The 21,065-nt window shown below is 49.0% G+C and overlaps 2 protein-coding genes across 3 annotated transcripts; one reads left to right on the top strand and one right to left on the bottom strand.

The window, feature by feature from the left end:
* Nucleotides 1-1,637: 1,637 nt before the first annotated feature.
* MATCAP1 (microtubule associated tyrosine carboxypeptidase 1) lies at nt 1,638-15,163 on the top strand. 2 transcript variants are annotated; one of them, XM_035120164.3, is made up of 7 exons: nt 1,638-2,047; nt 7,474-8,120; nt 9,510-9,653; nt 10,095-10,227; nt 11,451-11,756; nt 12,106-12,203; nt 12,678-15,163. In XM_035120164.3, the coding sequence occupies exons 2-7, from the start codon at nt 7,545-7,547 to the stop codon at nt 12,840-12,842; spliced, it is 1,422 nt and encodes a 473-aa protein (XP_034976055.2). In that variant the 5' UTR covers nt 1,638-2,047; nt 7,474-7,544; the 3' UTR covers nt 12,843-15,163. The 2 variants fall into 2 exon arrangements, with proteins under 2 accessions (XP_034976055.2, XP_034976056.2); XM_035120165.2 differs by lacking the exon at nt 1,638-2,047 and adding an exon at nt 2,143-2,506.
* On the bottom strand, nt 15,092-19,894 carry CIAO2B (cytosolic iron-sulfur assembly component 2B). The gene is made up of 5 exons (XM_088672069.1): nt 19,680-19,894; nt 17,669-17,748; nt 16,710-16,835; nt 15,517-15,562; nt 15,092-15,312 (listed from the first exon to the last, which is right to left on the bottom strand). The coding sequence occupies exons 1-5, from the start codon at nt 19,828-19,830 to the stop codon at nt 15,215-15,217; spliced, it is 501 nt and encodes a 166-aa protein (XP_088528195.1). The 5' UTR covers nt 19,831-19,894; the 3' UTR covers nt 15,092-15,214.
* Nucleotides 19,895-21,065: the final 1,171 nt, after the last annotated feature.

Raw genomic sequence — 21,065 nt, 5'->3', positions numbered from 1 at the left:
CGTTTGTGCTTCTGTATCCTTGTAAACATGCACTTATCCACATGTGTTATATTCATGACACAAGGTTAATCATTCTATGGCTTGGATTGCTGTAAACAGTTTCAATGAGTGTGTGTGTGTACATGAGACAACGCAGTATAAAAATAATTTTATGAATGAATGAAAGAAGGAAGGAAGGAATGTAGTGTCCCTCTCTTTTTCTCTCCCTTTCAGCCCACAGGGTGCCTGGTAGACCCTGAGGGCAAGCAGCTCCTCCCAACACCCTCTCCTTCCCAGGTCCCCCCACAAGGGAAGGTAGCAGCGAACACCAAAGCCCCCCAGGGGAGCAGCTTCCACCAGGAGACCCCCCCCCAGAGAATGAGCAGCTCACCCCAATAGAAAGGGCAGCCCCCAAATCTTCCTCAAACCAAGAGAAGGGAGCAGCCTGCTCCCACTCCCTCCAACCCACAATAGGGGGCAGCCCCCACTCTTTCTGCAGGAGAAGGGGCCACCCCATCCCACCCTTCCAAATCTTCCTTATCCCACCCCAGTCTGTCTGTGAGCACTTAGAAAAGGATGCTGTGATTACCAAGACCCAGCATGGGTTTCTCAAAGACAAGTCATGCCAGACAAATCTTGCTTCTTTTTCCGATGGAGTTACAAGCTTGGTGGATCAGGGGAATGCTGTGGACGTAGTGTATCTTGATTTCAGTCTATCTTAGTTCCTCCCTGCATATTGAGGAGCATTCCTTCACATTAGCTGCCACCCACCTAAGCCCAAGTTGGCCACTTCACCTACTGCTTGTGAGAAGGAGGCTGATGCAACACTAGCAGCATACCAGCCTCACTCCTAAGTCCCCCAACTGTGCCTCTCTGCCAGTGGTTTGAGCTGCTGTGCCTGCAAGTCACACAACCTTCTCTACCCCTCCTCAGGTGGGGTGGAAGAGGGGGGCTTTCCACAGTCAGCCCCACTCCACTCAGCTCCGATACATGGAACTTGGGGGCAGGGGCATATTGAGCTTGGCCTCTGGCAGCAAACGCTTTGGGGGCTGGCCCTACAGGCAAGTCTGTTGTTTTACCCATAATATTTATTTATTTATTTATTTATTTATTGATTGATTGATTGATTGATTGACTTTCTATGCCACCCTTCCTCTGAGGATCTCAGGACAGTGTATAATATAAAAACACAAAAATACATAACATAAATACTGTACATAATAAAATGGCAAAAAATGTTAAAATTAGCTGTAAAAGCAAATTTTTAATAGAACACGCTGCCAAACATTTGTGATATGTTAAATTCCCAGTCAGCTGGGACAGCCCCTGGTTTGCACCTGGGGTCAGGGCTTTGCAGGGACTCATTCTGAAAGGGTGTGAGGGAATTGGTTCTTTCATGTTTAGATTTGCTGTTGAAATTGCACTTCAACTCAGACAGAAAAAAACAGCTTATGGCTGTGCTTTAGGGCAAAACCTGATCAAAAACCATGACAGTCTAAAATTAAGTGGTGGAATGACCTACAATGGCAGAAGTGAAAGCAGCTTGTTGTTGCTATTTATTGCTGCAGCTTAATGCTGCCGCTCCCCTCCCGCAGATCAGCTGGGAGCCGCTGAGCAGTGCCTGGGTCTAATCCCCGCCAGCCGACCCTTCCAGCCTTGGCAAGGAAGGCACCAGAGAGCGCAGGCGCACTGAGGCAATGCAGAAGAGATTTGGACCATTACCTGCCCTGTCCCAGGCAGACAGAAGAAGAAAGCCTTTGTGCCCTCGGCACCCGCTTGAAGAGAGCCGAGTTGATTAAGTGCCCGCGTTTCAGTGGGTCACAATGGATTAAACGGCCTATTTATCTATTCATTTAAAATGTTTAAAGTTGGCGCATCACCCCTGAAGAACACAATTTATTTTTTAAAAAATACCCAGCCATGAAACGCTCCCCAAAAGAAAAGGAGAAGCGAAACGAGGCATTGGAGTGGGAGGAAGAGGGACGGGGACCCGGGACCCCCACCCCCACTCCACCCCACTCCACGGGCCGGCAGCTGCTGGGAGACAAAGGCGCACCGATGCCTTCAGGTGATGCGCGCAATGGGGGGATTGGAGAGGCGGCCCTCCTTTCGGGTCCTGGGGAGGGGGCAGAGCGCGCTTACCCGCCCCTCGCGACACGCCCAAGGCTTTCCCCCAAGCGGCCCTCCAAGGGCTTCCCGCCGCCTCGAGGGGAAGGGAGAGGGCAGCGCCTGCAGCCCCAGCCCGGTTCGGATTCCGAAGGGCAGTGGAGTCATCCTGGTCCGGAACGGGAGCCGCCCTGGCGCCGCCGCTTGTGTTTCGGGGGTCGCTGGAGCCCGCCTGCCCGGGGAGGGGTCTAGCTGCGCGGGCGCGCCACCCTCCGCAGCACCACTGAGCATGCTCGCAGCCCTTGTCTGTCGGTCTGTCTCTCCCCACCCCCGTCGCCGCCCGCCCCGCAGACCCTCCCACGCTTCCTCCGCCGCACCGACCAAGCGAGGGCCGAGGAGGAGGAGGAGGGAGCGCAGCCGGGTAGGTACCGGGGCGGCTGCGGTGGGGTGGGGAACCCCCGGCGGGCGGGATCTCTGGCGTGGGGGGGGGGTTCCCAAGAACAAAAGGCGGTTCTGGGGCTCGCTTTCCTTGGACAGCTGTGGGCCCACAAAGGGATCCCCTGCAAAGAAGTCTCGGGGAGCCTCAGAGGGGCGAACACTCCGATGATCCTAACAACAGCCCTGCAAGGAGGGTCGGGCGCAGACAGAGCAGCTGGCCCAAGTCCACCTATCGACCCACGTGCCTATTGCTGAGCAAGGCGTCTGAACCCGGTCCCCCCCCCCCGGCCCCCGTCTGACTCTCGGGGCCTTGTTGAAATCCTGATCTTGAGGATCTCCGTTGCCCAGAGGCAGCTTCAGCTCCGGGGTCTCGCGCAGGGCTTTTGTTTCTGCGCGAGGTCTTCCGGCAGGTGCTGCTATCCAGCTGTGGAGAATGTGTAGGAAACCCAACCTCCAGGATCTATTGTGTGATGGGGAGAGAGCGTGAAATCTCGTGGTCCCTGCCTGGTTGAACGGGAGGCTGACGGTGCTTTCAGGGGTCCCTCTGGCATGGAAACCTAACAGTAGCTTCAAGGACCCTTGGTTTACATGCTCTTTCCCACCCGGCACAGAGAATAAGGTCTGGCCTCCCCAAAATCATAGACTAAGTCATGACCACCTTCCTGTCTCCTTGGAGCTGTCCCAGCCCAAAGTGCTCCTTTTGGGGCACCTTCCAATCACCTGCTTCCCCCACTTGGAGATGAGGAGCCCTGGATTCATGTTGAGACGCAAGGACAAGCAATCATCAGCTTGCTTATTTGCTCTGCCATAAATAAGGGGAGCAGGTTTGGCAAGAACCACCTTTGGGTTATGCTGGGCAAACCTGTGGAGCCCCTGCAATTCCTGCGGTCTCCAGGCCATTTGCAGAGCTGATGGGGGCTCAGCCTGGATGGGGCAGCTTCCCTTCCCTTGCTCCAGGGATGCTTCCTACATACAGATGCATTCCTAAGCTCCTTGTGCCCTTGGCAAGGAGCTGAATCAGCATCTCCCTGCTCCCTGCTCCCTTCAGTAATGATTTGTTGAGAGTCCCCATGAAATATATTGTGTGAAGGTAGACTCTGCCTTCAGTTGTGGAATTGCACAGATGGTGCAAGTTGTGTGAGTTTGCTGTGCTGTGCTGGGGTTTCCACTAGTCCTCCTGCCACCCCTTCCCTGCTTGCCTCCTGTCCATTATGATGACATAAGACTCTCCTCTCTGGATCAGGCCAAGGCCTGCCCCAGCCAGTATCCTGTCTCCCAGAGCAGCCAGCCAGCCAGCCAGCCAAGTCTACCTTTGGGAAGCTCAGGAGCAGCTAGCCCCTAAGATCTGAGGTATATTGCTTATGGACATGGAGGCTCCAACCTTAGCTGTCCTGTTGAATAGTGGCTACTACACCTGCCCATTCTGCTCTTTGACCTCACCCCTTGTCAGCCAGCCCTTTAAAGGTCCCTCTGGCTAGCCAGGTACTCCTGGGAACCAGGGCACAGAGATCCATTTTTGCTTTATGTGATGGGGATCCCTTAAATCAGTTCCCTGTTGCATGCAGAAATCCTTCTTCCTCTTTCTCTCTACTGTGGCCAAACATGCTGAGTGCCTGACTCAGTTTGGCAGGTGCTCAGGTTGCAGGCTCAGGGGCAGAGCACACAGTTGCCTTTCAGAAGCACCTTAGAAGCATCTTCAGATGGGAAGTATTGGTGGATCCTGACAGCTAAGGGTTGTAACCAGTGTTAGTTCTACTGTGAGTAAGCTTAGGGGGAGGAAGCCCAAAGTCAGGGGAGAAACCTAGAGCCCATTTTTAGTGCCAATAACCTGGCCATAGAACATGCAAAGTGTAGTCACTACAAGGGTGACTGAACACACACTGAGAGTCTCCTCCTGCTGCTCCTCCTCACTGAGTAATGGCAGCCAAGCTCTGCACATCAGACCTGTGGTCCCTCTTCATGTTTTCAGATAATGGGAAGCCTGTGGGGGTGCTTACTGGGTCACCATCCAGAGCTGCCTCTTGCGAGGAGAACAGGCAAAAAGAGATGTTGCTGTTGTCAGCAGCAGCAGAAGCACCCTTCTGCCCTGCAGCTCGTGAAGTACGTGAGAGCAGACTTGCTGGCTCAGGTCGATGGTACACATTCTAGTCTGGCATCCTGCTTTTACAGTGGCCAACCAGATGCTGCAAAGGGTAGGATTTCAATGATTAAAATGATGGTGTTACCAAAGCTATTGTTCTTGTTCCAAATGCTCCCAATAATTGGCAAATATGAGATTTTTAAAAAATGGAGGAAAGCAACACAGAGATATTGGACATGGAGGGATGGAACAATCGTTTTGGTTGGCACACTTATTTGGTTTATGATAAAGTGGCCGTAAATAAGGATTCCCCGAACCATATAATTAGAAAACCCTTATATAAAGTATGGGTAAATTACCGGTGACTACTGGAATGCTGGTGGCGCTATGGGTTAAACCGCTGAGCCTAGGGCTTGCCAATCAGAAGGTCGGCGGTTCGAATCCCCGCGATGGGGTGAGCTCCCGTTGCTCAGTCCCAGCTCCTGCCAACCTAGCAGTTCGAAAGCACGTCAAAGTAGATAAATAGGTACCGCTACAGCGGGAAGGTAAACGGCGTTTCCGTGTGCTGCTCTGGTTCGCCAGAAGCGGCTTTGTCATGCTGGCCACATGACCTGGAAGCTGTATGCCGGCTGCCTCAGCCAATAACGCGAGATGAGCGCCACAACCCCAGAGTCGGTCACGACTGGACCTAATGGTCAGGGGTCCCTTTACCTTTACTGGAACCAAAGATACCCTGGTGGGTGTTCCCACCAGAGGTATTAGCAGTAAAAAAATAAAATAAACATGAAAAAAAATTGGCCAACATATCAAGAATTATTAACAAAATAACATGGTGTCTTAAAATCAAAACCATATGATGGGATTAAGGAATACTGTACTGCAATAGCTGGCTAGAATATCATCAAATAGCCAATCTGTTTAATGCAGGCAAAAAAATAGGTTTTGAACAGAAAACTTCTAAACTGCAAAGCAAATTACTGCAGCCAAATAAAAAGATAATATCAAAAATGTATAATTTTCTCCTTGAGTGAGAATTGAAAGATGAAGTAATAAAAGAAACAACAATAAAGTGGTCACAAAAAAATTATGGAGTGTTGACATAAATTTTTACAGCTTGTTATGTGATAAGAGAAAATATAATGAAAATGTGTTATCGTTGGTACCTTACCCCAGTGAAATTGGCTAAGATTTATAAAAAATATTCAAATCTTTGTTAGAGATGTAGAGTTGGGAACAATGTATCATATGCAGTGGGCGTGTAAGGTGATTAAACAGTTTTGGACTAAGTTACATGAAGAGTTGAAAAGAATATTTAAGAGCACAAGTCTTAAAAATCCAGAAGCATATTTGATGGGTTTAATAACCAATGATATCCCCAAAGTCAAAAAGAACATACCGGTATTCCTCCAAGGGACAGCAGTGGCAAGACTACTAGTGGCAAAAAATTGGAAAACAGGAAAAATACCAGAAATATCAGAATGGAGAACCAAGTTTTGTGAATTTATGGCAATTGCAAAATTAATGGCTTCAATTAGACGCAGCTCCAAGCAAAAAAATTAAGAGAGTGGGAGTGTGTAGAGACATATATGGAAAAATATGGAAATGGAAATAAATTTTAATATAAAACATAAAAGGAAAGCTTCGCAAGGATATAAGATAATATTACAAAGGATAGAATTATTAAGTACAAACAACTGTTAACACAACAAAAAACAATACTATACCGTAAATACCAATAAGATCGCACATGGGTGAGGGGAAGTTGGGAGGGAAGTAGAAGGTGGTATCTGAAGAATTATTAAGAACCCTTAGGAACGTTATATAAAAGCCAAATGATATATGTAATTGGAAACATGTTGACTGATTGTGGCTATAAGCTTTTTATTTTCAAATAAAAATGAATTTTTTTAAAAAATGGGAAAAAATCCACAAGCAGGACCTGAGCACAATATCGGCACTCTCCTGCAGTATTCAGAGGCATTACTGAGTTTGTCCATGGAGGCAGGGCAGGGCACAGCCATTGTGGCTGGTAGCTGTTGGCAGCCTTCTCCATGAATTTGTCCAAACCTTTTTTTAAACCATTGAAGTTGGTGGCTGTTGCTGTGGAAGTGAGTTCCATCATTTAGCCGTGTCCTGCCTGAAGAAGTCCTTTCTTCTGGCTGTCTGGAATCTTCCAACATTCAGCTTCATTGGAAGCCCATGGGGTCTGGTCTTATGAGACAAGGAGGAAAGCTTTTCTCTGTCGACTCTCCATGCCTTTCCTCATTCTTGAAACTTTGACCCTGTTGCCTCTTTTTCATCTTGTCTCTAAACTAAAAAGTGCCATATGTGGCAAACTTTCCTCACGGGGAGTCGCCCCATCCCATTATAATTTTGGATGCCCTTTTCAAATTCTACAATATTCTTTTTGAAGTTAGGTGGCCAGAACTTGGCACATTCTTCCATATGAAGTTGCAACATAGATTTGTGTAATGGCATTACAATATTAGCAGCTTTATTTTCAATTCCTTTCCTAATGATCCCTAGCATGAAATTCGCGTTTTTCACAAGTGCTGCACACTGGCTCAGCATGTTCACTGAGCCATCTGTTATGACCCCAAGGTCTCAGTTCTGGTAAGACACCACCAGTTCAGACCCCACTTGTGAAATTAACAGTCTTTTTGCCCCAACTTCCATCACTTTACACTTGCTTTCACTTGCAATTGCATTTGCTGTTTTACAGCCCGTTCATTCAGATTGCAGAGGTCCTTGTGGAGCTCTTCAAATTCTCATTTTGTTTTAACAACCCTGATCAAACTTAGCTACCCATGTTTTTTTGTGGGGAAGGGAATCTTAGCCTGAAGCCCGTGCCTCCTTTTCTTTGCTGCCAGGGCTTCCTCCGAGCAAAAAATCCTCCGAGCTGGCCTGATGACACCCCCTTGGAGGGCTGCCCCCAAACAAGATGGTTCTGGACTCAGGTCGGCAGTCCTTTCGGCAGCGGGAACAGCAGCCTGATGTCTTTGGTGCTGGCCTGCAACAGCGGAGAAGTGGGAAGAAGGAGGCCTCTCGTCCCTATGAGGGGCTGCGGGTGCCTCCCTTCTTCTCTCCTTCCCTTTCTCTGGATTCAGACTCCTCCAGCCCGGGCCAGCGGGCGCCCGCCAAGACCAAGTGCCTCCAGAACCCAGAGCCCCAAGTGCCGCCCCCCATGGGCCTCTGCCCTGCCTTCCAGAATCCCTGCAGCTGGATGCGCCGGAGCGAGAGCATCTGCGCGGTGAACCGGAGGGACCGCGCGCGGGGGCAGATCCGCAGTGCCACCTCCCTGCCTCACCTCTCCAAAGCCAAGGCGGACAGGTGCATCGGGGGCAAGAGGAAAAGTCCCTGCCTGCTGGTGGCCCTGCGGCCGGTGAACGTTGACAAAGAGAGGGAGAAGTTCTTTGGGGCCTGCTATGCCTACAACCCCCAGTTCGAATACGCAGAGCCTGTCCCTGAAGCCGTGTTGGAGAAATACAAAGAGGCCTCTGGGCAGTTTATTTCACAGGTAAGAAAAGTTTCCCCTGCTCCTTCTACTTTTGCTGTTTTCTTCCAAACGGCTGCTCCTCCCTCCACAACCCTTTCACTCTGCTCTGCCGCAAGGAGACTGAGCCAGCAAGTCTCTGCCTCCCAGAGGGAGGAAAGATGCTTTGGGTCTCAGCAGCAGGAGCGCAGCTGCACCCATCCTGGTATTATACTGTGTGCATCAGTAATCCTCACAATAACCCTGTAAGGAGCAGGGGGGCAAAATGTTTTGCAGAATCTAGAGGTTCACCTACTTTTCTAGATTCTAGTTTGGCAAGGGGGGGCCCAAGGAGACTCATGCCACTGGAGGGAGAGAGCCTGCTCCGATCCTGGCACATGCCCCACTCCCCCCAACATCCAGGCAGTGTTTTACTATGGGATGCCAGGACTCGGGGATCTAAGAGGGTGAAGTTTGAAACTTGGAAATCAGATGCTTCTTTCAGCAGCCCAGGTGCTAGGACCAGTGACAAGCAGCAGGGGTGACTGGGCTCTCCTACCTGTGCACATTCGGTCGGTCAGGATCATTGCCTCCATATTGCAGGCTGGAGGGCTGAGACCAAGGGAATGGTGGCAGTTTGAAGTGGGTCTTCTGCTCACAGCTGGTGCTACCCTGTTTTGAGCTGAGCAATCTTTCTACTTCTTCTTTTAGAACTTTTGAGTCCTCTGGTTAATTCTCACAACAGTCCTCTGAGGGAAGTTGTCCACAGCCGTCTTTCGCAGAGGGGAGCTGAAAGAGATTTGCCAGGCTAGAATGACCAGCTCCTTCAGTTGCCAGACTTTGAGGAATCACAGAGGCTTGCTGCCTCTGGTTAGCCAGGTCTGCCTGTTGTGGAGCAACATGGCCTCAGTTCTCTGTGTTGAGGGCTGGGCTGCTTAGGGCTTCCTAGCTGAGGCAGAGGAAGGGGTGATCTCATGATGGCAACCACCAGTCCTTCATGCTCTTCAGATTGTCTATTTGGTCTACAGGTCATAAATATCCAAGATAGTCTCTGGTTATCCAGGGAAATGCATAATGGAGAAAAAGGCAAAACACACACATACAGATTGTGCCTTTTAAAATAAGCTACAGGAACAATGGAATAACTAATGGACAGGCACCTATTATTCAACTTGCTTTAGTTTTAATTCCTACGAAGTTAAAAAGTAGAATGAATCCAGGTTGCCAGCATCTGAAGGACACCTTCAACTAGCTTGTGTTGGACCTCCATTAACATTATGCGTTAATCTTGAATATATCAGGTGTACTCTCTTCAGGTGTGGGTGGGGAGTTCTTTCTTTGTATCTGGTAGCCGAAAAACATTTTTAAAATGTTATTTTAAATAGAAAAAGCAGACAGTTGTGGGTTGAAACTCACTTGCTGTGTGTGTTTCAGGCTATTGGAATCATTGACGCTGTGCTGGAGAAATATAGCACCTATGAGAACTTTGAGGCATCCAACGGAGGGAAGTTGCTCAGCAAATGCCAGATCTGGTCCATTGTCAGGAAGTACATGCAGAAGGAAGGCTGCTCTGGAGAGGTGAGTCCAATGCTGGCCAAAGACCTTTTGCATGATCCCAGGGAGGCACTTTTGTGCAGTGCCCTTGGAAACCCCCAAATCCTTCCTGCCCCAGGGGTTGCATCCAGCCGTGATGGTGAGGGTGGGATGCCACATCTGCGACTAGCCCTGGAGACTGCATGGACTGACTGGAGTCCTGCCAGGAAGGGAAGGTGCATGGGAGCTCTGCGCTGCTCCTTGCCTGACCTACCTCCCAAGAGCTGTGCTGGGTTTCCTAAGCAAGCTCAGAATATTGGGGGATAAATGCTAGGATGGTCTTGGTTGTCACATGGATGGATGGGTGGCCTGTGGTTTCCCTCTCCTGTTTCAAAGCTTGTTCTGCATCCTGGGGCCTCTGATGGAAACTCCCTCACAGCTCAGTTCAGAGTGTAAATACAGGCCTGCTCCCCAATCTTCTTTTAGGTGGTGGTTCAGCTGACTGAGGACCTGCTGTCTCAGGCAGTGATGATGGTGGAAAACAGCCGCCCAACTTTAGCCATCAACCTTTCTGGGGCTCGTCAGAACTGGCTGGAGGGCATGTTGCGCCATGAAATAGGTCAGGATCTGTGAAGAAGGAGCAAAGTTCTGGGACATTCCCCAACCCTCTGTGCTCTGGAAGGGCACTGTGCTCTGGAAGAGCATGGGGTGGGAGGAGAGTGGAGAATTGTCTGCCAGGAGTTGGAACATCAATTTTTCTTCCAAGGGAAGGATGTACCAGCTGGACTACCCAGCCCTGAACTCTGGGTGGTTTGGGGAGAGGGCTAATAATTCTGTTCAGTATCAGAGAGACCTAGAACTCTGAAGAGCAGGAGCGTCTGGGTGCTGACTGGCAGGGGTCTAGTTGTCAAATGCTGTCTGGCCGTGAAAATCAAGGGAAGGCTCATGTTCCATTATGATTCCACTGCTATATCAGAACAGATTTCAGCTTCATTAGACTGAAAGAAGCTGCTTAATAATAAGTTGGGCTTTATCTAGTGTAACTATCAGGGACCGTGCTGAGGAGGAATGGTGGAAGCTACCACTTCCTCCTGCTCCTGCTCCTGAATCTTCCCAGGAGCAGGAGGACAGATAGATTTGGAACAGTGGTTTGCAGAGGGGCATAGTTCAGAAGGCAGAAGCTGGGAAATACTGTATGGGGAACAGCTATGTGAAGAAACACTGGAAGAGAGAGGGTTAACAGATTCACAGTCTCTGGACAGCATTCCTCCGCCCGGCCCAAGGTCGAGAAGAGCTCAGAAAGTCTCAGAACAGAAAGCTCAGAGGGCACAAGCTCAGATTACAAGAGTAGGAGTGATGTCGATTAATAGGGACGGAGGGGGTGTGAGCCTTAATTAGGAGCACCACCATTCTGGGTTGACGCTGTCTTTTGTCCTTCACTGTGTTTATTAAAGAAACTACTGGTAAGAATTCATTTTGTTTGATCTGCTCATTTATGGCCACGGGGGAGGAAGCCGATTCCCTGAAGCCTGACATAACACATTTTTAAGTGATTCATTTCATGGTTTTCAACTTTTCCAGTTTTTAAGGCTTTCTAATTTTTCGAGTTGTCATCCGATGCCGTAAAGACATCAGGTGATGGGCAGGGAATGGTCCCACCCACCTGATAGATCCAGTTCCCTACCCCTGGACATGCAGCCTAAAACCCAGGATGTGAGTCCTCTTTTGCACTGTGATTCAGTGACCCAGTAAAGGACTGGGAAGTGGGGTGGGGGGCAAAGCTGAGGCAAGCCGGTTGTGAAGGAGGAGTCATGATGGGGAAATGCCTCTCCTCTGCCTTAGGCACCCACTACATCCGCGGGGTCAACAATGCCCACCAGCCGTGGCACAGCTCAGAAGGTCGCCAGCACTACGGCCTGAAGCCGGTGAATCCCACTGAGGAAGGCCTGGCCAGCCTGCACAGCGTCCTCTTCCGCAAGCAGCCCTTCCTGTGGAGGGCAGCACTTCTCTACTACACCGTCTACCAGGCCAGCCACATGTCCTTCTGCGAGCTCTTCCACGACCTGGAGCGCTACGTGCAGGACCCTGGGGTGCGCTGGGAATACTGTGTGCGGGCCAAGAGAGGCCAGACAGACACTTCCGAGCCAGGTAAGGGCCTTCACATGGTGTGAGGATGCTCAATATTGGAGAGATGCAAATGTTCCCAGCCCTCAGGGTTCTGGCGGTTGGCCACTTGAGCAGCATTTGCTAAAATTCCTCTGCGATTTAGGACCGCCTTGCTCAGTTCCCACCCTCCCACCCTTCACCATCACAAGATGATGGCTGGCTGGGGGATGGTGTGTAGGTGACCTGCAAAGGACAGCTCTGCTCTTGGGCACTGATGTGCAGCATTGCTGGTGTTGGCCCTGCAGAACACTAAAAGCAAAGCAAAGAAAACTCCAAAAGCACAAGGTGACTTCCTGCAAAACTGGATGTGTCAATGGTTTTTCTCTTTCAGGGTGCTTCAGTAAAGATCAAGTGTACCTGGATGGAATTCTCCGGATCCTGAGACATCGACAAACCATCAACTTCCAGCTGCTGGCTGCCCTGGGGAAGGTAACAGTTCTGCCTGCTCTGTGGTCTCCCCCCCCCCCATGTGTGTGTATTGTGGGGGGCAGGTACTTTCACCTCCTCCATCTCATAGCCAAGAGGGCTTTCTTTGGCTTCGCTTCTGGTGTTTGATCCAGTTGGAGGCAGATGGCTAGAGCAGGAAGAGACCAAGAAAGGAGGGAGGTGAGCACAGTCCTCGGCTAAGAAAACCCATTTTTTCCATCCAAGTGAGGCCCTCCAATTATCTTTATCAAAAGATGCTGGCGTCTCCACCAGACTGGCTCTCAGGTGAGGTAAATTTGGTCTGTTACACAAAGCTCTCTGGTCTTGCAGCGATGATGATGATGTTTTTTGTACCTCACCCATCTGACTGGGTTGTCCCAGCCACTCTGGGTGGCTTCCAGCAAGAAGATTGAAACCTCATCTTTGAATGAGTTGCTAACTTTCAGTTGATCTTTTTTTAAAAAATAATAATTTCAGGTCTCCTATGAAGATGTGAGTAAACTTCAGAAATATGGGGTGCTGGAGAAGGCTCGAATCCCTCACTTCATGGAGGATCTAGAGAGGTACATGCAGCAGCTCAACCACATTGTCACAACCAACTGTCTCAATGACGAGGAACTGGAACAGCTGCTGCCAGAATGAGCCGGCCTTTGAGGGGGAAGAGGGAGGGAGGGAGAGGGCTATGGCTCCTCCAGCCTTTGCTGCTGTCACCCAAGACAGGCTGTGCTGTAATCATGAATAGACCCTTTGGGGGTCTTCAAAGAAGTTGTTGTGTCAGATTGTGGTCCTGCTGAAAACAGTTTACTGGCTTACAGCCTACTATTTATTCTTTATTTATTGGGGTCCCTGGTTGAATATTGGGTGAATGAAGACTGGAATGAGGCAGTCTTCCAGCTATTCAAGGAGAAACCTTTGCAGGTGGTCTGTTGAGTGTACCAATCTGGAGCCATTTAAAGTAATTTCAAAATGTCTCAAGATACATGGAATGTGGCATGTTCCCTCTTCTGCGGAGCAGGCTGGCAGTCATCACTTTTGACCCTGCTAAAACAAAAAAGGCAATTCTAAGGGAGGTTGACTGTCCTGTGTTTGCACGAGCCAGTGTGTTTGGTTCACCAATTCAACCATTTGACTGAGAAAGAGCAGGTGCAGAGGTCACCAGCTGCCGCAAGGACGTCTTCCAGGGTTTGGCTGCCAAGAATTAGATACAGAACCCATTTACGCAAAGTTAGAAAATGTCTTCAGGTGTGTTTCATATCCATCTCAGTCAGCTTGCAGCTTTTCAGCAAAACTTGCTTTGTTGCATCAGACAGAGATCTTTCTCTCTTGGCCAGCATCTTTTGCTTCCAACTAGGCAGGTGCCTTGGGAGCTCACAAGCCAGGCAATGAGCTGCACTCGACATCTCCTGAATTACTTTGAATGCAGCAGGACTCCACAGCCTTGAATGCAGGAAGCTGCTTTCTCTGAAAGACCTGCTGGTCCATGAGTAGAAACAAGTAGTTCCGTCTAGTCCTTTGACAAAAGTTTTTGTCCAGTGTAAGCAGTTGTCTGTAGTTGGCATGTGCAGTGTGATGGGTGCTTTGGGGTTGCTTCAGCTGTGTTTTTGACAACCAAACATGTTTGTGCCCAAGGATTTTGGGAGAGGTGCAGAGAGAGACCGGTGGCCACCTGAGACAGGAGGGAGGCAAGGAAGGGAGGTGTGGGGGGGCAGGTAACTTTAGCTTATAAAAGGAAGTGTTTGATAAGCAATGGCAGGTCCTTCGTAAATGGAGCCAAGGACCTTGGTAGTGTTTCTCAAGCAAATAAAATGGGAGAATCTGAGGAAGCAAAGGTGCACAGGGGCCACCTCTGGGGTCAAGACTGAAGCTGTTGCTTTAACAGTCTCTTCTGGCATTAAGTGAAATATAAATTCATTTTAAAACAACCCCTTCCATCCTGTGATGCTACCTCAACTGGGGGGGGGTGATGTTACCTGTGCTTCTACACTGTTTGTCAAAGCCATTTCCACTGCTGGGCTCCTTGGTGTAAAACAGATTTTGCTCCATTCAATAAAGACTCTCCTCTGCTTTTGTTGTGCTTAGCTGGGGAGGTTGGCAGAAATCTTCATGCACTGCCAAGCTCAAATCCTTGCTCAGACTGAAGTGGGAGGGTGACCTTTTTGCTCTCTGAATACTTTGGAAAGAAGTCACACATGCCCGCCCCCACCTTGACTAATGAGAAGGGGCATCTCCCACCGCACCCCACGCCATTCCCTTCACTAGTTTCTACTAGCCCTCCAGTAAGCAACCAACAGTCATGAACCTATGGATGATACAACCCACCCCTTTCAATGTAAAGGGCCTTGGGCAATCCTGACCCCTGGGATCAAATTCTTCCTACCCATGTAGACTTTACCCACCAGGCTGCCTCTGCAACTGCATCAATCTGAAGGCTAAACAGCAGCCATAGCCATCTCCATAAAATGTGGTAGGATGTGTCAATGCAGATTAAGGATGTCAAGATACTTGCTATCATGTGCCCTTTTTGCCAAGGCTCTGGAAAACACACCTATCCATCTATAGCTGCCTGTCCTCTTTCATAACTGACAAAATCTCATTCCAAGTGCCCTCCCATTTCCTGAAAGATGGAAGCACATTTATAAAATAGGATTTTACTTGGTTGCAGGATTTTTTTCCACCTTGTTTTCTAAGCCACCCCAAAACAGCAAGTTTTGTCCATGGGAATGTTTCTAAACCAGAAACATTCAGATCGTGATAAAATATTCAGCTTTTTAAGAGTGGTATTTTGAAGTCCACTCCTCAATTTATACTATGTAAACATGTTCCTCAGTTTTCATGATTTACTTCTCAGATTCACGTGTGTTTCTAATCCAATACTTTTAGACAAGCTTAAGTAGGGAAAAGGGTATTGTCTTTATTTAAAAACAAAACAACCAGTTATTTTATTCACATACAGGTACAAGCTTTTAAGAGCATCTTTTGCTTGTTCCTACCCCAACCCCACCCAGCATGCATTATCAGGGGCGCCCAGACAAACACTGATTCACCACTTCCAACAGATGGTTGTTTTCCAAGGCAGCCGCCACTCTCTCTTTGTCAGCCAGTTGCTTGTTTACTGTGAAAAAGAACCCCACAAGAGGAGTTAGTGAAGACATCCATCCATCGTCCTCTGCTGTATAGCTCAAGGGCTAGGACCCCACCCAAAAAATTCAAAGTGGTATTTGTACTTTTACCTTCCACCTTTCCCTTCAAAACAAATATAGAAGGGAATGTAAGTGACTTATTCTGAGGGGTATTTTGTGGTGAATTTTAAACCTACCTGCATGCTCTGAGGCATGTGTTCCAGGGGTTATGTGGACATCCACCTGTGAGGAGGAAAAGAAGAAGCATCATTTGTGTCACCAAATAATGTTCCCCCGGGTTGAACCGATTGGAGGAATAATAAAAATTATACCTCGCTAATCCAATTTTACCTTAATTTAATTTGGTCGCTTAGTTATACACCATCACCAGTCCCCTCACTTCCATTCTGTATCTGATTGGTGAGGATGTGCTATCACTTGGTAGTTTGTTTCTAATTCCAACCCAAGATCAAAAGCCTTGATCAAAAGCTTTGGAATTCCCCCCCCACTGGATATGAAGAAGCCACTAGGAAGCAGGAGTGGGAGGGGCTGAAAGAAGGCATCTGATTAATGGAGGGGCTGGGTGGCAGCCAGGGACCCCTTTCCTTATTGCTTTGAAAAAACGGCACTTGGTTTCCAGCATGTCAAATTCCAAAAAAGCAGCATGGGCTGCATGGGATCCTGCAATTGGTAGCCTCAGGTGCTTTAATAGAAACAAACGGGAGAAGGAAAGCCCTCGTATCCCTTTGATGGCTAGCCTGCCAAGTGCCAAGATGAGCAAGAGCTTCTGCAACTGGGAGTCACTGGAAGCAAGTAAGGAGGAAATTCACGCTGCTTTCCAGGGTGCTGTAGCTGCTGCCTCTTGGAGCCAAGCAGTGGTCTCGCAAACAGGAGCTACTCCCCAAGGGCCAGGCCAGCTGTTTGTCTGGGCCCTTTTCTAGGCAGATCAAGTCTTCTGGCACCACTGGTTGTTTGAATTTATATCTCCCATCCCCTGCAACACCTTCACAGCATTCTAGAATGTCAAGTCAAAGCAGCACTTTGGGGTCCCCCTTGAAGGCTGCTGACCCAGGTCATTGTTTTGTCTCCCACATTTGTCTTGGTTTTCAATGCTTTGAGGAGCCACAGGAACTTGCAGCTGCCACCACACTTTTTCTATCCCCTGCAGAATTCAAATTTCTGCTCGTGGCTGGTGGGAGACAAGGGGTGAGCACTGCAGGTTTGCCATGGGGAATGCAGACACTGTAAAAGCAGAACTACCAGTACAATTCTACTTCTAGCTGATCACACAAGAGCAATGCCTCAACAGCCCCAAAGGCTCCTCATGTCCACCATATGAAACAAAAACAGAATTTCTCCATTGCTCTTTTGGCCATTTGCATCTACTCACCTTAAACCTTTCTGGTAGGGATCTGATCAGCTTCACTTTGACTGAAAGGCCAATCAATGTTGCCATACTGCAGTGAGGAATGGTGGGGGTGAATTCCACTGAAACGGTGCTCTCAGCATCATTTACCTGTGAAAGACCCATCCCGACCCAACCACAATTTTTTTTAAAAAAGAGTCATAATTTAAACCAGATAAAATGCTGTTCTAATTGGAAAAAGAGCTAATTGGCTTGTCTCTTTGCATCTTACTAACTGCAGTTGTACTTTGAGAATTGGACTCCTCTCAGTCTGAAGATGATGCCCAGGAATTCACAAAGAAAACCAAGCAACCTAGGGACAAATAGAAGAGGACGCCTTCACCCCCAAATTGCTCCCCTTTATCACATACATAGCCCAACAAGACAACAAGAAGAACCCATCCACAGCATGTGAATCAATATGGCTAACTTGACCCAACAATCCTCCCCCAAGGGTGTTGTTGGCCAACTACAGACAGCCAACAACACCCTGGCCCCACCCCTCTCACTACCAAGGAAATGTAATGTGAAGAGAACCTACCTAGTTGACGCTGACACAAAACCCCACACTTACACTATATAAAAGAATATAGTGTGAGTGTGAGCCAAGGGCCACTGAGCTAACCAGGTGGTGGTGAGAAGATGGGAGGGGGCATCACTGTAGGGCATGATGGTAGCAGCTTGGATAAGTCACACAGGTGCAGTTATATAAAAAGTCATCTGGGGTGTGCAGTGAAATGGGGAATTTAAGAATCAGGCCAGGCAAAACTGGAAATACACCTGTTCTTCCTTGAAGCTGCATCTCTCCTAAAGGATCTGTTTGTACCTGGTTTTCATGAATTTAGTGACATGGGCTACAGCCTGTTCAGCCGGCCTCTGGCTCAAAAAGAGGCCATTTTCCCTCTCCAGCTTAGAAAAGGTAGAGAAAAGCCGCCAACACTCACCTTGACTCGAACTTGTTCTACGACGTTTAGTTCTTCTAATGTTAAGGGATGCTCTGGGTCGTTGATAGAACGAATGAGATGTAGAAAGTCAAGGAAAAACACTCCACCAGCAAAGCACAGCCAGGCACAAAGCAACAGGCCCTGTGGGGATGCAATTCTTCATTTAAGATGGGAGCTTTCCAAATGTTCCCCAATGAAGACAAACTGCTCAAGCCTTCCCAACGGGAACCAATGCAGAAAACTGGTTGGCTAATACCTCTTTAGAGAGGCCAACTGCACACTAGTATTAGAAAACATCTTTTTAGTCCAGGGGTGGGGAGTCTATGGCCCTCCTTATGCTCTTGGATTCCCCACTCCCATCAGCCTGTGTGATAGGCACTATAGTCCAATATCTGGAGGACCAAAGACTCTCCATCTCTGCTTTATGCTAACCTCCCCTCTTTACTAAATGCCACTTTCTCTTTCTTCTGAGATGATCACACCCTGGTAGGAAATTTTGCATGAGAACCCTGAGTAACCTGCTGAATGCCAGCAAGGAACCACCAGCTTTCCAATACAACTTAAAAAATATATTATATGAGCTGCCAATCCTACAACTCTACATATATCTACCTATTGCGGGGCTTCCACGTCATGCAAGCTATCAATCCTACCCTGAAGAGCAGGAACTAGAGATGCTTGAGGAAATCAATCTCTGTTATTTCTAATACAACCTGATACAGACCTGCTCTGTGCCTAAAAAGTTTATTCTGTGAACCACCTTGAGACCCCGAGTATAGGGCGGTACAGTGGTAGCTCCGGTTACAAACGATCCATTCTGGAGGTCTGTCTGTAACCCGAAACAGTTCTTAACATGAGGCACGCTTTCGCTAATGGCGTCTCCCGCTACTGCTGTGCCGCCAGCGTAAGACTTCCGCTCGCATCCCGGGGCCAAATTCACAACATCTGCTTCCGGGATAGCGGAGCTCATAACCTGAAGCATTCGTAAGGAGGGTGGTACGTAACACGAGGTTCCACTGTATATAAATTCAATAATAATAATAATAATAGCCTGCTGAATTGGGCTAATGACCCATCTAGTCCATTCTCAATCATTTTGGTTACCTTTTCCCAGACCATTTCCTCTACAATATCCTTTTGGAGGTCAGGCAACCAGAATGCCACAGTGTTCAAAGAGCAGTTGCATGGTATGATACCAGCAATTTTGATTTCAATTTCTTTCCAAACAATCACAATCTCTTTTTATTTTAACAATCTGAAAAAATTAATGTTACCGGCAAACCTTGCCTCCTTGCTGCTCATTCCTAATTCTAAATCATTTATAAGCAACTTAAAAGAGCACAATCCCAACACTGATCCTTGGAGGACTCCCATTTTCAACATCTCCCCATTTGGAGAACTGTCTGTTTATTCCTACTCTTTCATTCCTGCAGCTTAAACAAGAGTACCGTATCTCTCCTGTCATTCCTCGACTGCTAAGCTTACGCAGGAGTCATTGGTGAGGGGCTTCATCAAGAGCCTTTTTGAAAGTCCACGTGCTCCATGTCAGCCAGATCACCTCTATCTACAAGCTTGTTGACACCCTCAAATAAATCTAAATAGGTTCATGAGGTAGACTTGCCTCCTCCTGACAGATTGTAACTTACTCGGCTCGAAAAACGCATCGAGGTGTGTTAAGAAACTGTATATTGATGTGACTATTCAAACGACCTGCTTATTGAGTGAAGGCGTGAAAGTGACACAATCTGTCCACCCCAGATACAAACCCACCGCGCCTGCTGCCCCCACAGCCCCACCCTGGGCTCCCAGGGTGGCTCAGCCCCTCTCGTCCGGCTCTTCATCCGCCTTCCCGACCCCAACCCAGGCGCCGCTGCAAGCATGAGGCGTCACTTCCATGAGCCACTGGAGAAGCTCTAAGAACCAGGAGAAGCGCCGGCCGGGCCCGCCCCCTCCGCCCAGGGAGACTTTCCCCTTTAGCAGGCGAACCCCGGCTGGGCTCAGCTGAGGATATCGAAGATCTCCCGGTCGTCGATGGCGTCAGGCAGCTCGTCGTCCTCCTCGCGCGCCGTGACGGGCCGCTCGCCCTGGCGCCGGTAGATGAGCGGGTTCGCGTTTTCCAGGGCGCCGCCCGCCGACGAGGCAGACGGATCTAGGCCCACCATGGCGACGACTGCGGCAGCGGCAGCACTCAGCGGACTAGACCGGGCGCCGTTGCCAAGCGCATCCCCACACCGGAAAGACGCTAAGCGGAGGTGGCTCTGGCGTAACGCGCTTCCGGCATTTGGGTAACGAGCTCACTTGCGTCAGCTGCCTTAGCACAGTGGAGCTAAAAATGCAGAAGAGCCCATCTCATTGCCTTTAGCGGGCGCTTCCGGGTTCGTTTTGTTTCTAATTTTGCTTCTATCCGCGGCAGAAGTGCGAGTTGCTGGGAGGAAACGCCTGAGTGTTCGTGCACAGACAGAAAGTAGCCTCTGAGCATATACAGACTGCTCTCCCCTTACCTTGGGCAACTGCCGCTTCTGCCTTCCTTGCGCGGTTTGAAGGGTCTCTGGGAGGCCATCCAGTCGCACCTGCCTGTTCAGTTCAGGATTTTGCGGCTTCAGCCTCCCTGGCAGGAAGGCCACCCAGCAGCCGAGGGTCCACTGTGAGAGTCGCAGGCTGAGGGTTACTAATGGAAAAAGTCATCGCGGAGCCCCAAAAGTCACCGGGAAGGGGTGGGGGCTGCGCTATGAAAGGGACATGAGTGGAGGCCGAGAGCCTCTTTTTCAGCCCATGGACTGCATTTCCCACCCCGTGGAAAAGCTACCTGCAGCAAGAAGGGGAAAAAACCTGTCGCTTTCCCCTCACGGCGCTACAATGTCCAGTGCCCTTATCAAACTACAGTTCCCAGGAGTCTTTTAGGGGAAGCTAAGTTTGTCATTGGTACGAGTTTTCGTGTGCATGCACACTTCTTCAGATACCAAGTGTGCATGCACACAAAAGCTCATACCAATGACAAACTTAGTTGGTCGCTAAGGTGCTACTGGAAGGATTTTTTTAAATTTTGTTTCGACTACGGCAGACCAACACGGCTAGCTACCTGTAACTAGAACTACCGGTAGGGGAAGCTGTATGCTTTGGATGCCCTTCAAATGCATGGCGTGGATCTGCCCACATCAGTTAACATTTTACTTTGACTCTTGGAGGGGAGGGAGTGAGGGACGAGGTGCTGACTTTTCCTCCTAGGAGCCTTCCTCTCACCCTTCACAGCACCCAAAGGAACCTGGCATCACCACATATTCCTTCCTGTTCCTCTGGCAGGAATGCCAGCCAAAGAGGGCACGGTCACACTTTCCTGCTTTAGACTCTGCCCTTTCCATTGGCGCCAGCTGGTTTGGCAGCTTTTGTATAACCTTTC

The sequence above is a fragment of the Zootoca vivipara genome, chromosome 6 (assembly GCF_965207765.1).
Source record: "Zootoca vivipara chromosome 6, rZooViv2.hap1.1, whole genome shotgun sequence".
Classification (NCBI taxonomy): domain Eukaryota; kingdom Metazoa; phylum Chordata; class Lepidosauria; order Squamata; family Lacertidae; genus Zootoca; species Zootoca vivipara.
The sequence above is the reverse complement of the archived record's forward strand: the minus strand, read 5'-3'. Positions and strand labels throughout refer to the sequence as shown.